This window comes from Pseudophryne corroboree, chromosome 6 (genome assembly GCF_028390025.1).
Source record: "Pseudophryne corroboree isolate aPseCor3 chromosome 6, aPseCor3.hap2, whole genome shotgun sequence".
NCBI lineage: Eukaryota > Metazoa > Chordata > Amphibia > Anura > Myobatrachidae > Pseudophryne > Pseudophryne corroboree.
In genome coordinates this window covers 322,416,411-322,438,506 of record NC_086449.1, presented here as the reverse complement: position 1 = coordinate 322,438,506, position 22,096 = coordinate 322,416,411, and the positions used below count along the sequence as shown (strand labels likewise).

The following is a 22,096-nucleotide window of genomic DNA, read 5'->3' as shown; positions in this document are numbered from 1 at the left end:
ATTTCTCCGTTTTCTAGAAGGATAATGACAAAGATCACTGTGTGCGAATTGCTGTGGGGAATGGTCTCCGACCCGATGTCTGGAAAGAGTTTATCCATCGTTTTGGTGATATCAAACTATATGAATTCTATTCTGCAACAGAATCAAATACTTTCTTCTTCAACTACTCTAGAAAAGAAGGAGCAATTGGCAGATGTAATATGTTCATGAAGGTATTCTGCACAACTGTGTAGACTGATTCATAATTTGACATGTTGGCATGAGATTCCATGATCTGTGATTCATATCAAGCTACAGTATGAGATTAGTTTTCATTGTCTCCTATTGACCCATCTACTACATACAATACTTATTGCAGCCCTTGTACTTTTCATCTTGCCTGATAAATATTGCAATATTCTGTGAAATAAGTGTCAATCGGGATAAGTTAATTACATTTCCTATGGACCCACAGTTGCTTAAGTGTTACTTACATTTTTTTTTACACATTACTATATTAAACAAATTTCTTTATAAAAAAATGACCTGGTCATTTCTAAGGGTGGGTGAGCTGTGCAATAGGGTGTTCCAACCCCTGCTGCCACCAGAGCGGACAAACTAAATTCAGGCCTGGGCAGCACTGGGCTCTTCCAGTCAGCTCAGATGTGGCCCATGACTTATGGCGGTGTGGCATCATAGGTCTTACAATCGTATGCTGTCCTGCCCGCACAGTGAAGCTTCAGCATCACTGAGGCTGCACAGCTCCTGCAGGGGCCAATGTTTTTATTTTACTGTGAGGGCCAATGTGTCTGTATAATTGTCACATGTCCACTGGGACATGGTAGAATACAGTGGGCTACAGAAGCAGATGACCTGTCCGTACGCCACTGCTATCTGCTACAAATGGTAAAATGCCTCCAGTTTTCTCAGGAACATAGGAATTGGACTCTAAATTTTCTGATGAATCACGTTTTTCCATACACCATGCAGCATACTTGCTTACGTTTGAAAAAGCATTTCATGGAAATGTGTGAAAGCAACACATATAAGCACAGCGCTAAAGTGGACGTGTACTGCTACGCCTGACAGCTGTGTCATAAAATTTACTTATATCCAAATGTAAATGAGCCCCAGAGCAGTTAGTAAGATTTACTTGTTGATAAAAATACACTGATACTTTTTCAGGGTTTGTTCATGTATTGTGTTCTGCTTACAAGTGGCCACGAGAAACCTTAAATGAAAATGCAGGGAAATGGCGCTGGTGAACCTATTTGTATGTATATATCTCTGATTTCCCGACCCCACCAAAAATCAAACAGCTACATAATTGGGTTGATGTGCATTCAGGGAGATTGCTACACACTTCAGGGAGTCGGGAGCTTGCTTCTATTTCAGGGAGTCTCCCTGACAATCAATGAGAGTTGGCAATCAATGAGAGTATTCAAACTGAAATCTAAATTGTAAAAATAAGTGTAAAAATAAAGCAGCCAGTATTTACCCTGCACAGAAACAAAATAACCCACCCAAATCTAACTCTCTCTGCAAATGTTATATCTGCCCCACCTACAGTGCACATGGTTTTGCCCAATTGCTAACAAACTTGCTGTTGTGATCAACTCAGAATTACCCCCCATATTCAATATGAAACATTTGCACATGACAAGACCGAGCTGGTGTGGCCTCACTGCTAGTGATGAGCGGGTTCGGTTTCCGAGAAACCGACCCCCCCCGAACTTTACCCTTTTTACACGGGGCCGAGCCATACTCGGATTCTCCCGTATGGCTCGGTTAACCCGAGCGCGCCCGAACGTCATCATCCCGCTGTCGGATTCTCGCGAGATTCGGATTCTATATAAGCAGCTGCGCGTCGCCGCCATTTTCACTCGCGCATTGGAGATGATAGGGAGAGGACGTGGCTGGCGTCCTCTCCGTTTATATAGTAGAAGACAGTTGATTTGATTGGTTGTTTATTGCTAATTGTGGGGAGGATTGGGGAGCAGCTGTTAGGAGTACAGTGCAGAGTTTTGCTGATAATAAGTGACCACCAGTTTATCCGTTCTCTGCCTGAAAAAAACGCTCCATACCATATCTGTGCTCAGTGTGCTGCATGATATATCTGTGCTGAGTGCTCACACTGCTTAATTGTGGGGACTGGGGAGCAGCTATAGCAGGAGTACAGTGCAGAGTTTTGCTGACAGTGACCACCAGTATACGTTGTCTGCCTGAAAAACACTCCATATCTGTGCTCACAGTGTGCTGCTTTATTGTGGGGACTGGGGACCACCAGTATAATTAATATTATATAGGAGGAGGAGTACAGTGCAGAGTGCACTGCTGTACCTACCTCTGTGTCGTCACTCGTCATCCATTAAGTATACTATCCATCTACATTGTATACCTGTGGTGCATTTTAGACTAGTTTAGCAGTTTGCTGACAGTGTCCACCAGTATACTATATATAGCAGTACGGTAGGCCACTGCTGTACCTACTTCTGTGTCGTCACTCGTCATCCATTAAGTATACTATCCATCTACATTGTATACCTGTGGTGCATTTTAGTTGTGCGCAGTATATATAGTAGTAGGCCATTGCTATTGATACTGGCATATAATTCCACACATTAAAATATGGAGAACAAAAATGTGGAGGTTAAAAAAATAGGGAAAGATCAAGATCCACTTCCACCTCGTGCTGAAGCTGCTGCCACTAGTCATGGCCGAGACGATGAAATGCCATCAACGTCGTCTGCCAAGGCCGATGCCCAATGTCATAGTAGAGAGCATGTAAAATCGAAAACACAAAAGTTCAGTAAAATGACCCAAAAAAATCAAAATTAAAAGCATCTGAGGAGAAGTGTAAACTTGCCAATATGCCATTTACGACACAGAGTGGCAAGGAACGGCTGAGGCCCTGGCCTATGTTCATGGCTAGTGGCTCAGCTTCAAATGAGGATGGAAGCACTCATCCTCTCGCTAGAAAAAAGAAAAGACTTAAGCTGGCAAAAGCACAGCAAAGAACTGTGCGTTCTTCGAAATCACAAATCCCCAAGGAGAGTCCAATTGTGTCGGTTGCGATGCCTGACCTTCTCAACACTGGACGGGAAGAGCTTGCGCCTTCCACCATTTGCACGCCCCCTGCAAGTGCTGGAAGGAGCACCCGCAGTCCAGTTCCTGATAGTCAAATTGAAGATGTCAGTGTTGAAGTACACCAGGATGAGGATATGGGTGTTGCTGGCGCTGGGGAGGAAATTGACAAGGAGGAATCTGATGGTGAGGTGGTTTGTTTAAGTCAGGCACCCGGGGAGACACCTGTTGTCCGTGGGAGGAATATGGCCATTGACATGCCTGGTCAAAATACAAAAAAAATCAGCTCTTCGGTGTGGAATTATTTCAACACAAATGCGGACAACAGGTGTCAAGCCTTTGTCAAGCTGTAATAAGTAGGGGTAAGGACGTTAACCACCTCGGAACATCCTCCCTTATACGTCACCTGCAGCGCATTCATCATAAGTCAGTGACAAGTTCAAAAACTTTGGGTGACAGCGGAAGCAGTCCACTGACCACTAAATCCCTTCCTCTTGTAACCAAGCTCCTGCAAACCACACCACCAACTCCCTCAGTGTCAATTTCCTCCTTACCCAGGAAAGCCAATAATCCTGCAGGCCATGTCACTGGCAAGTCTGACGAGTCCTCTCCTGCCTGGGATTCCTCTGATGCATCCTTGAGTGTAACGCCTACTGCTGCTGGCGCTGCTGTTGTTGCTGCTGGGAGTCGATCGGCATCCCAGAGGGGAAGTCGGAAGACCACTTGTACTACTTCCAGTAAGCAATTGACTGTACAACAGTCCTTTGCGAGGAAGATGAAATATCACAGCAGTCATCCTGCTGCAAAGCGGATAACTGAGGCCTTGGCAGCCTGGGCGGTGAGAAACGTGGTTCCGGTATCCATCGTTAATTCAGAGCCAACTATAGACTTGATTGAGGTACTGTGTCCCCGGTACCAAATACCATCTAGGTTCCATTTCTCTAGGCAGGCGATACCGAAAATGTACACAGACCTCCGAAAAAGACTCACCAGTGTCCTAAAAAATGCAGTTGTACCCAATGTCCACTTAACCACGGACATGTGGACAAGTGGAGCAGGGCAGACTCAGGACTATATGACTGTGACAGCCCACTGGGTAGATGTATTGCCTCCCGCTGCAAGAACAGCAGCGGCAGCACCAGTAGAAGCATCTCGCAAACGCCAACTCGTTCCTAGGCAGGCTACGCTTTGAATCACCGCTTTCCAGAATAGGCACACAGCTGAAAACCTCTTACGGCAACTGAGGAAGATCATCGCAGAATGGCTTACCCCAATTGGACTCTCCTGGGGATTTGTGACATCGGACAATGCCAGCAATATTGTGCGTGCATTACATCTGGGCAAATTCCAGCACGTCCCATGTTTTGCACATACCTTGAATTTGGTGGTGCAGAATTATTTAAAAAACGACAGGGGCGTGCAAGAGATGCTGTCGGTGGCCCGAAGAATTGCGGCCCACTTTCGGCGTTCAGGCACCGCGTACAGAAGACTGGAGCACCACCAAACATACCTGAACCTGCCCTGCCATCATCTGAAGCAAGAGGTGGTAACGAGGTGGAATTCAACCCTCTATATGCTTCAGAGGATGGAGGAGCAGCAAAAGGCCATTCAAGCCTATACATCTGGCCACGAAATAGGCAAAGGAGGTGGAATGCACCTGACTCAAGCGCAGTGGAGAATGATTTTAACGTTGTGCAAGGTTCTGCAACCCTTTGAACTTGCCACACGTGAAGTCAGTTCAGACACTGCCAGCCTGAGTCAGGTCATTCCCCTCATCAGGCTTTTGCAGAAGAAGCTGGAGACATTGAAGGAGGAGCTAAAACAGAGCGATTCCGCTAGGCATGTGGGACTTGTGGATGGAGCCCTTAATTCGCTTAACCAGGATTCACGGGTGGTCAATCTGTTGAAATCAGAGCACTACATTTTGGCCACCGTGCTCGATCCTAGATTTAAAACCTACGTTGTATCTCTCTTTCCGGCAGACACAAGTCTGCAGAGGTTCAAAGACCTGCTGGTGAGAAAATTGTCAAGTCAAGCGGAACGTGACCCGTCAACAGCTCCTCCTTCACATTCTCCCGCAACTGGGGGTGCGAGGAAAAGGCTAAGAATTCCGAGCCCACCCGCTGGCGGTGATGCAGGGAAGTCTGGAGCGAGTGCTGACATCTGGTCCGGACTGAAGGACCTGCCAACGATTACTGACATGTCGTCTACTGTCACTGCATATGATTCTGTCACCATTGAAAGAATGGTGGAGGATTATATGAGTGACCGCATCCAAGTGGGCACGTCAGACAGTCCGTACGTATACTGGCAGGAAAAAGAGGCAATTTGGAGGCCCTTGCAGAAACTGGCTTTATTCTACCTACGTTGCCCTCCCTCCAGTGTGTACTCCGAAAGAGTGTTTAGTGCAGCCGCTCACCTTGTCAGCAATCGGCGTACGAGGTTACTTCCAGAAAATGTGGAGAAGATGATGTTCATTAAAATGAATTATAATCAATTCCTCTGTGGAGACATTCACCAGCAGCAATTGCCTCCAGAAAGTACACGGGGACCTGAGATGGTGGATTCCAGTGGGGACGAATTAATAATCTGTGAGGAGGGGGATGTACACAGTGAAAGGGGTGAGGAATCGGATGATGAGGAGGAGGTGGACATCTTGCCTCTGTAGAGCCAGTTTGTGCAAGGAGAGATTGATTGCTTCTTTTTTGGTGGGGGCCCAAACCAACCAGTCATTTCAGTCACAGTCGTGTGGCAGACCCTGTCACTGAAATGATGTGTTCGTTAAAGTGTGCATGTCCTGTTTATACAACATAAGGGTGGGTGGGAGGGCCCAAGGACAATTCCATCTTGCACCTCTTTTTTCTTTAATTTTTCTTTGCATCATGTGCTGTTTGGGGACTATTTTTTTGAAGGGCCATCCTGCCTGACACTGCACTGCCACTCCTAGATGGGCCAGGTGTTTGTGTCGGCCACTTGGGTCGCTTAGCTTAGTCACACAGCTACCTCATTGCGCCTCTTTTTTTCTTTGCATCATGTGCTGTTTGGGGAGTATTTTTTTGAAGGGCCATCCTGCCTGACACTGCAGTGCCACTCCTAGATGGGCCAGGTGTTTGTGTCGCCCCACTTGTGTCGCTTAGCTTAGTCACACAGCGACCTTGGTGCGCCTCTTTTTTTCTTTGCATCATGTGCTGTTTGGGGAGTATTTTTTTGAAGGGCCATCCTGCCTGACACTGCAGTGCCACTCCTAGATGGGCCAGGTGTTTGTGTTGGCCACTTGTGTCGCTTAGCTTAGTCACACAGCGACCTTGGTGCGCCTCTTTTTTTCTTTGCATCATGTGCTGTTTGGGGAGTATTTTTTTGAATGGCCATCCTGCCTGACACTGCAGTGCCACTCCTAGATGGGCCAGGTGTTTGTGTCGGCCACTTGGGTCGCTTAGCTTAGTCACACAGCGACCTTGGTGCGCCTCTTTTTTTCTTTGCATCATGTGCTGTTTGGGGAGTATTTTTTTGAAGGGCCATCCTGCCTGACACTGCAGTGCCACTCCTAGATGGGCCAGGTGTTTGTGTCGGCCACTTGTGTCGCTTAGCTTAGCCATCCAGCGACCTCGGTGCAAATTTTAGGACTAAAAATAATATTGTGAGGTGTGAGGTGTTCAGAATAGACTGAAAATGAGTGGAAATTATGGTTATTGAGGTTAATAATACTTTGGGATCAAAATGACCCCCAAATTCTATGATTTAAGCTGTTTTTTTAGGGTTTTTTGAAAAAAACACCCGAATCCAAAACACACCCGAATCCGACAAAAAATTTTCGGTGAGGTTTTGCCAAAACGCGTCCGAATCCAAAACACGGCCGCGGAACCGAACCCAAAACCAAAACACAAAACCTGAAAAATTTCCGGTGCACATCACTACTCTCTGCAAGGAGTATGGTCTTGCAGGGAAAGGTTATGTTACACTCACCTTTTCACCCTGCACCCCTTACATTGGCCACCACAGGAATCATCAGTACAAAGTAAAAAGATATGCAGCCCCCTGCTCTCTGTGTGTGCCATGTCGATGTGCAGCAGCCTATGGAAGTGCAGTGCAATCATGAATGCTAACATAATGCATATGTCCTACATAACATATCTCTTGAAGTTAGGGTATCAACTTATCAAGAGAACTATTATACATAAACCCAGCACATCTGTAGTGGAGAGGCATATAAGCAGTGATTAAATCTTCCTACCAGGAAATGACTGTGGACATTGACTTCTAGACCACAGGTTCTCAAACTCGGTCCTCAGGACCCCACACAGTGCATGTTTTGCAGGTCTCCTCACAAAATCACAAGTTAAATAATTAGCTCCACCTGTGGACCCTTTAAAAAGTGTCAGTGAGTAATTAATACACCTGTGCACCTACTGGGTTACCTGCAAAACATGCACTGTGTGGGGTCCTGAGGACCGAGTTTGAGAACCCCTGTTCTAGACTAATCCCTATCCAGACCTCTAGTGAGCACTGCAGGGAGTGGGATGAGGCCACTCACCCAGCATCACTACTACTTGCACACAGAACACTTACATAGTGCTTGTTGGGGATGCACCTCTTTTGCATGCCCTGCACGCTAGTAAATGCCTGCTGCCTTCTCCTATATCCTTCACAACTGTATCCTCTGAGACAGGGGCCATTTTGAGAGGGACATTTTCAATAGTATTCCATGCGGCGGACGGCCAGACTACAGAGAATACTGCCTGCAGACACTGGCTATGGCCGCAGGATGTGCAATTGCATGGCTCTGCCTGGAAACAGTCCTGCATGCAGATGGTAAGGTGAGGATAGAAAGACAACAGCATGAAAACATGGATCCTTATTGCATTGTCACAACTGCTCAGAATTCATGGAGAGAGAGAGAGAGAAAGAAAGAAACAGAGGCTGAGTATGAATAGAATGATATTGAATTATTTTTGTAATGTGTTGTCTTTCAGTTTATTCTTCCCTTTGAACTGATCAAATACAATGTGGAAGATAATGAACCAGTTCGAGATGCATCGGGGCACTGCATCCGAGTACCAAGAGGTAAAGTGTGTGTAATAATGGAGTTATTGTGCTTATGTAAAGGCTTTGAAAGATCTCATATTGAATGCATTAAAAAAAATTAAAGTAGAAGAACTTTTGAGGTCATGGGTCCAAAAATAATGAGTACTGTACAGACAACACTACATAGATCCAAATCACTGACACATTATCACTTGTTTATTTTTATTTTTTTAACTGATCTAAAAAAGCATTTATTTTCCAAAATGTTTGTGACAATTGCTAACAACCTGCCACACTGCCCTGCTGATACATACATTGAAAACCCCATTGCACAAATTGGAAATAAGAGCAAACTCTAAAGATAACAGCATGCACACTGCCTATAAGAATTCTTCTAATTACTAGGTTAAAAGCCACCTCCATCTTTACAGCTTACACTCTCCCCAATACCCCACAACTATCACGTAGGGCAGGAGAAAAAGTACATACTATCTAAGGCACTATAAAAAAAAAAAAAAAAAAACCTAGTGAGCAGAAATGCTTTACAGATATCAGATAGCATTTGGAGCCTGTCTCACTGTCCCGCAATCAGAGGGCTTGTTAGGTGTTGCATTGTTTCACTGCGTGCAGCATAAAAAAAAAAAGGTCATTTGCACATAAAAATGCCTACCGAGGTCGTGAGCATACCAACACTTCCCAGGAGTGGGCACTGCCACGACAACCTTCCATTTTGTAGAGGTCTGATTTCTTTAATAATCAGCACTGGTACAGTGATAAAATTATTTGCTCTGGATAAAAAATAAATAAAAAAATTACTGTATAAATGAGGATTTGTCCCTAAAGCACCATAAACACAATCCCTAGCAGAGGAGGCATGGCCATGGCCATTTTATAAATTAGTTAGTGTTAAGATGTATGCTTATAGGGGGTAATTCCAAGTTGATCGCAGAAGGACATTTTTTAGCAGTTAAGCAAAACCATGTGCACTGCAGGGGGGGCAGATATAACATTTGCAGAGAGAGTTAGATTTGGGTGGGTTATTTTGTTTCTGTGCAGGGTAAATACTGGCTGCTTTATTTTTACACTGCAATTTAGATTGCAGATTGAACTCACCACACCCAAATCTATCTCTCTCTGCACATGTTATATCTGCCCCCTGCAGTGCACATGGTTTTGACCAACTGCTAAAATATTTCCTGCTGCGATCAACTTGGAATTACCCCCATAGACAGGTTACAAAGCATAAGATTTCCTTATCTGGATGTTAAACCCTATAAATAAAACAGTAGGAATCAAATAGATCTCTCATTCATACCGATATGGATACTTTTTCTCATTACGCTATGGCAGTGGTTCTCAAACTCGGTCCTCTGGACCCCATATAGTTAACACTTTCCAGGTCACCTAGCAGGTGCACAAGTGTACTACTTACTTACTTCCACATTTCAAAAGACCCTCAGGGGGAGCTAATTATTTCACTTGTGATTCTGTGAGGAGACCTGGAAAACATGAACTGTTTGTGGTCTTGAGGACCGAGTTTGAGAACCTATGCTCTATGGCACAGGTTCTCAAACTCAGTCCTCAGGACCCCACACAGTGCATGTTTTGCAGATAACTTAGTAGGTGCACAGGTGTATTAATTACTCACTGACAAATTTTAAAAGGTCCACAGGTGAAGCTAATTATTTCACTAGCGATTCTGTGAGGAGACCTGCAAAACATGCGCTGTGTTGGGTCCTGAGGACCAAGTTTGAGAACCTGTGCTCTATGGAAAGCTAATTTGTTTTTGATTGTTCCTCAGTCTATATGGCATGAGCTAAAAGAAGTAAATTCTTCCTGGCCGAATATCCATGAGTTATTCGCCAGCCAAAATATATTACATAATAAAACATACGACTAATAAAGTACTTTTATAATTTTGTTTGTTTTTTATGTTAATGTTCATTTTAGAAGACTATTTTTCCCTGATACCATGATTGAGAACTGAAGCCTCATGTTACAGTGAGCAACAATGTAAAGGATCTTCGGTAATACATGCAAACTTCACACAAACAGACGGATCAATACTAAAGTCACACAAACACACCCAGATACACAAAATAAGTACAGTGTAGCATCCACACCAAGGGGCTGATTCTGAGTTGCACACAAAGTGACTGTATTTACAGACAGCCGTGAAAGCCTGATTTACTACCCTATACCAATGTGAGAATCTATAGGGTTAATGTGGGGTCTGTGCGTCGGCAAGTGGAAACCTATCATTGATTGTTAGTTTCGACATTTGCACCAGCCCCATGCTAAGTGCAAGAGATCTGGCAATCTTCCCTTCCCTGTATGCACGACTGAGAATAGTACAGAGCTTTTGGTACACACCCACTATACTCCCAAGGACCAGCCACATGTTATGGCAGTTCTGAGTGCTTGCACTGTTGCCTCTGTGAAACACCTAGTGTCATAGAATATCCATCTGAGCTCCATATTACTCAGAATAGGACAGAGATATGCAAAACTGTGTAAATTCACATCTACGCATGTACTGTATGCAGAAACGTATCACTTGCGGCTGTCCACGGAGATCAGTCCAACTATAAACCCCTAAATGCACACAAATACTCATGCATCAACACAGAAAGCAGGTATATTTGTGTGAATTTAGTGTGGATCCAGAAAGATCTAGGTGTGTTTGTGTAAATTTAGGGCGTAATTCAGATCTGATTGTATTTTGGCACAGCGGGCGATCAGATCCGAACTGCACATGCATACGCACCGCAATGTGCAGCCGCGACGGGTGGCTGCAAAGGGGATCGCCAGTCAGCGACTGGTTTGTGCAAATGATCCATTCGCACGGGCGTTCGCAAGGAGATTGACATGAAGAGGGCGTTTGCGGGTGGCAACTGACCGTTTTCAGGTAGTGTCTGGAAAAATGCAAGCGGGACCAAGCGTTTGAAGGGAGGGTGTCTGACGTCAAATCCGGTCCCGGACAGGCTGATGTGATCGCAGCGGCTGAGTAAGTCCTGGGCTGCGCAGAGACTGCACAAAATCAGTTTGTGCAGCTCTGCTACACATGCGTTTGCACACTTGCACAGCTAAAATACAATCCCCCTGTAGGCGGCGACTATCTGAACGCAGGACAGCAAAAATCGCTGCCTAGTGATCAGATCTGACTTACCCTTTTAGTGTGGATCCAGCAAGATCCAGGAGTGTTTGTGTAAATTTAGTGTGAAACCAGCCAGATCGTTGTTTGGATTTAGTGTAGAATCGGCTGTTACTGCATATTTCATGCGGATCTGGCTTATGTGCATATTATCCAGCCTTTTACAATATGTATATTTAGTATGGATCCAACTTTCCTTTCAAGTTTACAATGAGTAATTTGGAATATTATTTCATCACAGGTGAGACTGGGCTGCTAATTTCAAAAATTACTGTTAGATCTCCTTTTATTGGATACGCAGGAGATAAGTCTCATACTGAGAAGAAGAGACTTCAAAATGTATTTAAAAAGGGAGATTTGTATTTTAACAGTGGAGACTTGCTGATGATAGACAAAGAAGGGTTTGTGCATTTCCAGGATCGTATAGGAGACACGTTTCGGTAAGATATCTACTGTATGCTTATAGCATTGAAAGTTTTACTTCAGTCTTATAAAACTTATTTCACTTAGCATTTGCAATGGTACAGTTCTGCGATACTACAGTATGTCTTGATTACATTGTTTCTTCATTTTGATATTTGTGTAATAGGGCAAATATAAGCTGTAATGCAATCATTACAAAAATGCTGCTATTTGATTGGGATAACCCAGGGCCGTAATTAGGTGTGTGCCAGTGGTGTGTTGCATACAGCACATCTGTACTGAGGGCGCATCCGTTGGCACAAACAATAGCGGATTTACAACAAAGCAATTTAAGCAGGCACTGCCCGCTGACAGGGCTGTTTGTTACTACCTGCGGCTAAGTGCTGGCATCATCGCCCCTGCATCCCTCTCCCCTCCCCAGTCTCAGGAGTCAGACACCTGGCCCGACACCTGTATGGACTGCCGCTCACCATGTGGAGACCCAACTAACCATATGGACGCACTATACCCCCTGCAGCTCAGCACTATCTTACAGCTAGGGGCGGATTTACCGCTCAGCTGGCCCAGCTCAGGCGGACACTGGGCTGCTAGCAGGAGGAGAGGATCGGGGGATCTCCGGACTGCTAGCTGAAGAGGAGAGCCGTGTGGTCACGGGCTTCTGCACTGACAGGAACATGATGGTCAGCCAAGGCGGGGGAGAAGTCTGCAGGGGATCGCTTAGCTTGGGTGAAGTGAACTGTGGACCACCGGAACTCTCAGCTGTGTTTCCTTTCTGCCCTGGGCCAGAAGTGTGAAACGGGAACTCCCAGCCACAGTAAGATACACTACAGCACTGCAGAGTACTGTACATGGGGGTGGAAGCGGGGAGTGCTAAAACCCCCACAATCAGTCAGCAGTGGCCAGGGATTGGAAGATGGAGCCAAGTAAGTGCTGCGGCCAGCCAGGCCACAATCTGGTCAGCGCAGGAAGTAGGGGTAGCTGCAACAAAGAGCACCCAGCTTGGTAAGTATGAGGCTGCCATGTCTCTCTCAACATTCCTCCCTCCCCTCTCTCCCCTATGCCTTGCCTCTCTATCTCTCTCCCTCCTCATGCCTCTCCCCCACATGCCTCTCCTCTTTCTCTCTCCCTCCCCATGCCTCTCTTCTCCCCCCTCCCTCCCTCTCCCTATGCCTCTCTCCCTCCCCATTCCACTCTTTCTCTTACCATGCCTCTCCTCTCTCTCTCTCTCAACATGCCTCTCTCTCAACTTGCCTCCTAGTAAGTATGAGGCTGCCATGTGTAAGGGGCATGACGGTGTGAGATGAAATGTGTAATAGGAATTACGGTGTAGTGCACAATGTGTAATGGGCAGTACAGTGTGTGGTGTAATGGGTATTACAATGTGTGGCATAATGTGTAAAGGCCCGTACACACTGGCCGATATATCCGCCGTTCTCCTGAACGGCTGATGTATCGCGGGACCGTTGGCCAGTGTATACGGCCGATACGTCTGTGAACTTCGTCGTTCACAGACGTATCGCGTCGGCCCCGCAGCACAGCCGAAGGCCAATATATCTACCGATATATTGGCGCGTCGCTACGTGTGTACGGGGCGGTCGGCCGACCGCCCTTACACATGCTGCGGCGGCCGGCGGTGATTGAAAGCTGAACTGGGCGGGCGTGTGTACACGACCGCCCAGTTCATGACGTCAGTCCCCGAAGGATCGGGCAGTGTGTATGCTCAACACACCGCCCGATCCGTCCATAGATATATCTGCAGATCAACTGATCTTCAGATATATCTATTAGTGTGTACCCACCTTAAGAGGCATTACAGTATGTGTCATAAGGTGTAAGGTGCATTACAATGTGTTGCATAATGTATAATAGGCATTAATCCATGTGTTTCATAATGTGTAAAGAGCATTACGGTGTGAGACATAATGTGAAAGGAGCATTACTGTGTGTTGAGTAATGTATAACAGGTATTGCTGTGTGGCGCAATGTGTAAGGGGCATTACTGTGTGTGGCGTAATGTGTAAGGGGCATTACTGTGTGTGGCATAATGTGGAAGGGAATGTTAAAGTCCCTAAGCAGCACCACATACATCCATATACTGTATCTGTACTTCCTCACAATTCAATACTGTAGCTGCTCTTGTACATGGTCTACGGCGCTGCGGCTGGGTGCTGGCATCCTCTCCCTGGCATCCTCCTGTGAACACACCGCTGCCTCCCTCTCCCCCATCTCAGAGTCAGAGTTACTGCTGCCAGAGCCTGCCGTAATGTGTAAAAGGGAGCTCTGCCTGCTGTAATGTGTGACAGGGGCTTTACCTGGCATAATGTGTGTAAGTGGCACTACTGTGCAGTGTAGTTTGCATAATGGAGACTACTGTGCAGCGTAATATGAATTGGTATTATTTTGTGGCCATGCCCCTTCCCCATGAAGCCACGCCCTGTATATTTTTGGCATGCGCATAAGGAGTGCACTCTCTCTCTTTGGCATATGGGAGATGGGGCGCCGATGCGGTTTCTTGCACACAGCGCTAAAATGTCTAGTTATGGCACTGGGATAACCTCATACTTTTCTACTCTCCTAGAAGGTATGGGGGTCTAGTTGCATTGTAGACATGGGTGAAGGCGGTACTGTGGAAGTATAATATATTATTTTGTCATATTCTTCTTTGAACAGAGTTAGTCTTTAAAATATTAGGAGATGAGTAATTTAATTCCTCCAAAAAATGTGGAGTCACTCCTGCTAAGAAGTAATTGGTTATTTACTGGGGAATATATAATGCAATCAGGGCCGGCTCCACCATTAGGCTGCTACCTAGGGCGCCGGGATCTGGGGGGTGGGACGACACGGAGTTTGCTTATCACAAAATGAAGGATGTCTATAAAAGAAACATCCTTGTTGTACTTAACGCAAGCGGTGGCTGTGGAACTTATAAGTCACACTTTCATCTGAAGGGCTGGGAAGTTGGTATTGGTGGTGGATGGAGGCAGAAGGCTGAAGTTTTAGCTAGGGTGTCGAGCAATCTTGCCCGGCCCTGAATGCAATACATGATTTCATGACTTATTGTAAATTCTCTAGTGTCACATCTTAGTTACCTTTGAGATGCCTCTCTATGGTCAGCTCTTAGTGTGCCCTCACGCTGCTCATGGATAGCGCTGGGATCTGTATGTGGGCTTTGTTCCCAGCGGGCGCTGAGGACTGTCCATACTGCCACTGCACTTCCTTCCTTCAATATGATGCTGTCTCCCGGCATCACTCTCCACTCTCTCTCCATCCCTGCGGGGTTTAGACCAACTTCCTTCAAATCAGAGTTCCTTCCAAAACGTACACATGGGCGCATGATGTTGGAAGTAGTCTCCTGATCATTCTCTCAGCCATTCCAGTTGCTGTTCTCAGTCAGCTGGTCACAGCAGCCAATCGCAAGACACTGATACCTATAAAGGGAGCGGCTTGGCCACTCCCAAATCACCAGTACAATGTTGCTTCTTCAGTAGATGCAGCTCTGTGCTAAACTCTCTGATACCAAGGTGTCAGTACAGTTCCAGTCCGTTAACTCCGTTCCAATCTGTTTATCTCCTATCACCGTTTCTCCATCGCCAATCGCAAGACACTGATACCTATAAAGGGAGCGGCTTGGCCGGCGGTGATTGAAAGCTAAACTGGGCGGGCGTGTGTACACGACCGCCCAGTTCATGACGTCAGTCCCCGAAGGATCGGGCAGTGTGTATGCTCAACACACCGCCCGATCCGTCCATAGATATATCTGCAGATCAACTGATCTTCAGATATATCTATTAGTGTGTACCCACCTTAAGAGGCATTACAGTATGTGTCATAAGGTGTAAGGTGCATTACAATGTGTTGCATAATGTATAATAGGCATTAATCCATGTGTTTCATAATGTGTAAAGAGCATTACGGTGTGAGACATAATGTGAAAGGAGCATTACTGTGTGTTGAGTAATGTATAACAGGTATTGCTGTGTGGCGCAATGTGTAAGGGGCATTACTGTGTGTGGCGTAATGTGTAAGGGGCATTACTGTGTGTGGCATAATGTGGAAGGGAATGTTAAAGTCCCTAAGCAGCACCACATACATCCATATACTGTATCTGTACTTCCTCACAATTCAATACTGTAGCTGCTCTTGTACATGGTCTACGGCGCTGCGGCTGGGTGCTGGCATCCTCTCCCTGGCATCCTCCTGTGAACACACCGCTGCCTCCCTCTCCCCCATCTCAGAGTCAGAGTTACTGCTGCCAGAGCCTGCCGTAATGTGTAAAAGGGAGCTCTGCCTGCTGTAATGTGTGACAGGGGCTTTACCTGGCATAATGTGTGTAAGTGGCACTACTGTGCAGTGTAGTTTGCATAATGGAGACTACTGTGCAGCGTAATATGAATTGGTATTATTTTGTGGCCATGCCCCTTCCCCATGAAGCCACGCCCTGTATATTTTTGGCATGCGCATAAGGAGTGCACTCTCTCTCTTTGGCATATGGGAGATGGGGCGCCGATGCGGTTTCTTGCACACAGCGCTAAAATGTCTAGTTATGGCACTGGGATAACCTCATACTTTTCTACTCTCCTAGAAGGTATGGGGGTCTAGTTGCATTGTAGACATGGGTGAAGGCGGTACTGTGGAAGTATAATATATTATTTTGTCATATTCTTCTTTGAACAGAGTTAGTCTTTAAAATATTAGGAGATGAGTAATTTAATTCCTCCAAAAAATGTGGAGTCACTCCTGCTAAGAAGTAATTGGTTATTTACTGGGGAATATATAATGCAATCAGGGCCGGCTCCACCATTAGGCTGCTACCTAGGGCGCCGGGATCTGGGGGGTGGGACGACACGGAGTTTGCTTATCACAAAATGAAGGATGTCTATAAAAGAAACATCCTTGTTGTACTTAACGCAAGCGGTGGCTGTGGAACTTATAAGTCACACTTTCATCTGAAGGGCTGGGAAGTTGGTATTGGTGGTGGATGGAGGCAGAAGGCTGAAGTTTTAGCTAGGGTGTCGAGCAATCTTGCCCGGCCCTGAATGCAATACATGATTTCATGACTTATTGTAAATTCTCTAGTGTCACATCTTAGTTACCTTTGAGATGCCTCTCTATGGTCAGCTCTTAGTGTGCCCTCACGCTGCTCATGGATAGCGCTGGGATCTGTATGTGGGCTTTGTTCCCAGCGGGCGCTGAGGACTGTCCATACTGCCACTGCACTTCCTTCCTTCAATATGATGCTGTCTCCCGGCATCACTCTCCACTCTCTCTCCATCCCTGCGGGGTTTAGACCAACTTCCTTCAAATCAGAGTTCCTTCCAAAACGTACACATGGGCGCATGATGTTGGAAGTAGTCTCCTGATCATTCTCTCAGCCATTCCAGTTGCTGTTCTCAGTCAGCTGGTCACAGCAGCCAATCGCAAGACACTGATACCTATAAAGGGAGCGGCTTGGCCACTCCCAAATCACCAGTACAATGTTGCTTCTTCAGTAGATGCAGCTCTGTGCTAAACTCTCTGATACCAAGGTGTCAGTACAGTTCCAGTCCGTTAACTCCGTTCCAATCTGTTTATCTCCTATCACCGTTTCTCTAGTTCCTGTCTGGTAATATCCAGAGACTTTCAACTCAAACGTCTATTGGGTTCCAGTTACCAATCCAGTTCCAGTCCGGTCACTATCCTGGTTCAAGTCCAGTCATCTATCTGGTTCCCGTCCGGTCTCTATCCTGGTTCAAGTCCAGTTACCAGTTCGATTCCAGTAACTATCCTGGGTCCATTTCAGCTACCAATCTGATTCCAGTCGGTTCTCTAATCCAGTCTTCATTCCTGAGCCATTCCAACTATCTACTCCACTCTAATTCAGTTCCAGTGTCCCAACTTTTTCCGTCATCCAGTCACCGCTACCTGCTTCCAGCTGGAAAACCAAGCCTAAAGACTTTGTTGTATACTAAAACGAGTTTTATGGTAAGAACTTACCTTTGTTAAAACTCTTTCTGCGAGGTACACTGGGCTCCACAAGGAATGGACAATGGGGTGTAGAGTAGGATCTTGATCCGAGGCACCAACAGGCTCAAAGCTTTGACTGCTCCCAGAGTGCATAGCGCCGCCTCCTATATCACCCCACCTCCCTGCACAGGATCTCAGTTTTTAGTTAACCAGTCCAATGCAGTAGCAGGAAAAACGAGTTTTAGGGTAAGAACTTACCTTTGTTAAAACTCTTTCTGCGAGGTACACTGGGCTCCACAAGGAATGGACAATGGGGTGTAGAGTAGGATCTTGATCCGATGCACCAACAGGCTCAAAGCTTTGACTGTTCCCAGAATGCATAGCGCCGCCTCCTATATCACCTCGCCTCCCTGCACAGGACCTCAGTTATTAGTTAACCAGTCCAATGCAGTAGCAGGAAAAGAGACGACAACGGATAGTAGCAACAACACCGCATTCTCACAACAGGAGACGTGTCAGTGGCTAATGACATACCAACCCAAAGAAGCTAAGTGCGTCAGGATGGGCGCCTTGTGGAGCCCAGTGTACCTCGCAGAAAGAGTTTTAACAAAGGTAAGTTCTTACCATAAAACTCATTTTCTGCTGCAGGGTACACTGGGCTCCACAAGGAATGGACAATGGGGATGTCCTAAAGCAGTTCCTTATGGGAGGGGACGCACTGTAGCGGGCACAAGAACCCGGCGTCCAAAGGAAGCATCCTGGGAAGCGGCAGTATCGAAGGCATAAAACCTTATGAACATGTTCACAGAGGACCACGTAGCCACCTTGCACAATTGTTCAAGGGTCGCACCACGTTGGGCCGCCCAAGAAGGTCCAACAGACCGAGTAGAATGGGCCATAATGTGATCAGGAGCAGAGAGACCAGCCTTCACATAAGCATGTGCAACCACCATTCTAATCCATCTGGCCAGAGTTTGCTTATGAGCAGGCCAGCCCCGTTTGTGAAACCCAAACACAACAAAAAGAGAATCAGATTTCCTAATAGGAGCAGTTCTCTTCACATAGATACGGAGAGCCCGTACCACATCCAAAGACCGCTCTTTGGGAGACAGATCAGGAGAAACAAGTGCCGGAACTACAATCTCCTGATTAAGGTGGAACGAATAAACCACCTTAGGTAGATAGCCGGGACGAGTCCTAAGAACCGCCCAGTCACGGTGAAATATCAGATATGGGGAACTACAGGACAAGGCACCCAAATCCGACACTCTTCTAGCTGAAGCAATAGCCAGCAGAAACACCACCTTAAGGGAAAGCCACTTAAGGTCAGCTGAACCAAGAGGTTCAAACGGAGACTCTTGTAATGCCTCCAAAACCACCGACAAGTCCCAAGGAGCCACAGGCGGGACATAGGGAGGTTGGATACGCAACACGCCCTGAGTAAAGGTATGCACATCAGGTAAGGTCGCAATTTTTCTCTGAAACCACACCGACAAGGCAGATATTTGAACCTTGAGGGAGGCCAGACGCAGGCCTAAGTCCAGGCCCTGCTGAAGAAACGCCAACAACTTGGCTATACTAAACTTGGAAGCGTCATAATCGTTAGATGCGCACCAAACAAAGTAAGAATGCCGGACCCTATAGTAAATCCGAGCCGAAGCCGGTTTCCGGGCCCGCAACATAGTTTGAATGACCGCCTCAGAAAACCCTTTAGACCTTAAGACGGAAGCTTCAAGAGCCACGCCGTCAAAGACAGCCGGGCTAGGTCCTGGTAGACACAGGGGCCCTGAACGAGGAGGTCTGGGCGTTGTGGAAGTAGAATTGGACGCTCCGACGATAGGCCTTGCAGGTCTAAGAACCAGTGCCGTCTGGGCAACACTGGCGCTACGAGAAGCAGAATTCCATTTTTTTTCTTGAACTTCTGAATTACCCTGGGCAGGAGTGACACCGGAGGGAACACGTACGGCAGCCGAAACCTCCACGGCACCGCCAGCGCATCCACGAATGCTGCTTGAGGATCCCTTGTCCTTGCTCCAAAGACCGGAACCTTGTGATTGTGTCGAGACGCCATCAGATCTACGTCTGGAAGGCCCCACCTTTCCACTAGGAGTTGAAACACTTCTGGATGGAGGCCCCACTCGCCAGCATGCACATCCTGACGACTGAGAAAGTCCGCTTCCCAATTCAGGACACCCGGAATTAATATTGCCGATATGGCTGGTAGATGGCGTTCTGCCCACTGTAGAATCCGTGAGACTTCCTTCATTGCTAGGCGGCTTCGAGTGCCACCTTGAGGATTTATGTAAGCCACTGTGGTGGCGTTGTCCAACTGTACTTGAACAGGACGGTTCTGAATTAAATGCTGGGCTAGGTTCAAGGCATTGAAGACCACCCGCAACTCCAGAATATTGATGGAGAGGAGGGACTCCTCCTTGGTCCACCGCCCCTGAAGGGAGTGTTGCTCCAGCACTGCGCCCCAACCTCTTAGACTGGCATCTGTCGTCAACAAGGCCCAGTCGGATATCCAGAACGGACGGCCCCTGCACAGTTGTTGGTCCCGGAGCCACCAGAGCAGCGACAGATGGACCTCCGGAGTCAATGAGATCATTTGAGACCTGATCCGGTGAGACAGGCCGTCCCATTTGGCTAGAATCAGCCTCTGGAAAGGGCGAGAGTGAAATTGAGCATACTCCACCATGTCGAATGCTGACACCATGAGGCCCAGCACCTACATCGCCGAATGTATCGACACTTGCGGCCGAGATAGGAAGCAACGAATCCGGTCCTGAAGTTTCAGGACTTTCTCCTGAGACAGGAACAACCGCTGGTTGTGAGTGTCCAATAGTGCTCCCAGATGCACCATGCTCTGAGCAGGGATCAGGGATGACTTCTTCCAGTTGATGAGCCACCCGTGGGCTTGCAGAAACCAGACCGTCACATCTAGATGATGCAGGAGAAGTTCTGGGGAATTTGCCAGGATTAACAAGTTGTCCAGATACGGCAGTATCCTGACCCCTTGACGGCGGAGTACCACCGTCATCACCGCCATGACTTTTGTAAAGACTCGCGGAGCCGTTGTTAAACCAAAAGGTAACGCCAGAAATTGGTAACGGCAGTTGCCAATCGCAAATCTCAGGTATTGCTGATGAGACACTGCTATAGGAATATGCAGGTAAGCATCCTGTATATCCAGGGAGACCATGAAGTCCCCAGGTTCCAAGGCTAGAACTATAGAGCGAAGGGTTTCCATCCGGAACTTGGAAACCTTCACAAACCTGTTCAATGCCTTGAGGTTGACAATGGGCCGGGAGGACCCATTCGGTTTCGGAACTAGAGACAGCGGAGAATAGTACCCCCGGCCCCTCTGCGCAAGAGGCACCTGTACTACGACTCCTGTATCCAGGAGGGTCTGTACCACCGAATGTAGAGTGTTTGCCTTTGTCTTGTCCAACGGGACATCTGTCTGGCAAAATCGATGAGGGGGTCGGTTTTTGAAGGCTATGGCGTAACCTCGAGTGACGACTTCCCGTAGCCAGGCATCTGAAGTGGTTGTCACTGGCCTAGACTGAGGGTGTTGTGAACTCGGGGATTCTTCCGATGGTTGGGAAGAGGAACCACAACTGAGCTGGAAAAGGGAGGGCTTGATATAGGATCTCCTCATACAGGATGCTGACAGTGGAGTTTGTTGAAATATGAAAGAGCTTTATTGCAAAGGAAAACAACTTAAAGTCAAATGCAAAAGGAATAAATGAAGGGTTAAGTGAGCAGTATGGGGAATGCTGGTAATTGAAGAAACTGTGGATGATGTTTAAAAGTCACTGATAACTTGTGGAACTTATGAATGATGATAATTAGCACAGGATGGTTGAAGAACTTGTGAATGGTGACAGAGACGCTAATGATGTGAGAAACTGAAGTGCAGGGGTTTAAGACGCTGTGGATTTGTAGAACTTGTGAACGGAGACTGAGACGCTGATGATGTGAAGAATTGAAGTGCAGGGGTTTTAGACGCTGTGGATCTGTAGACCTTGTGAACGGAGACTGAGACGCTGATGATGTGAGGATTTGAAGTGCAGGGGTTTCTGACGCTGTGGATTTGTAGAACTTGTGAACGGAGACTGAGACGCTGATGATGTGAGGAATTGAAGTGCAGGGGTTTTAGACGCTGTTGGATTGTAGAACTTGAGAACGGAGACTTGAGACGCTGATGATGTGTGGAATTGAAGTGCAGGGGTTTTAGACGCTGTTGGATTGTAGAACTTGAGAAAGGAGACTTGAGACGCTGATTACTAGGAGCATGGATGACTGGAACGTAGAGAGATTACCAGCCGCTGAATACACGGAAGCTGGAGCAGTGAACTGGCAGCTGAAAATGCCGGGGACACTGGAGTACGACTGCAGGGATCCTTGCCGGGAACGAGAGCACTGGCATCTACGTCAGGGAAAGACGATACTCAGGCACTGAAGCTCTGTCCGGCGTCTGACTTTGAA

At 46.9% G+C, this 22,096-nt stretch overlaps 1 protein-coding gene across 1 annotated transcript in view; it reads left to right on the top strand.

Moving 5' to 3' along the window:
- Window positions 1-22,096, top strand: part of LOC134932158 (long-chain fatty acid transport protein 2-like) — a 226,555-nt gene that overhangs the window by 149,759 nt on the left and 54,700 nt on the right. Inside the window, exons 6-8 of the mRNA XM_063926305.1 lie at window positions 18-212; window positions 8,034-8,124; window positions 11,481-11,679. Of these exons, the coding sequence (XP_063782375.1) occupies window positions 18-212; window positions 8,034-8,124; window positions 11,481-11,679 (485 nt within the window). The remainder of the gene's footprint in view (window positions 1-17; window positions 213-8,033; window positions 8,125-11,480; window positions 11,680-22,096) is intronic.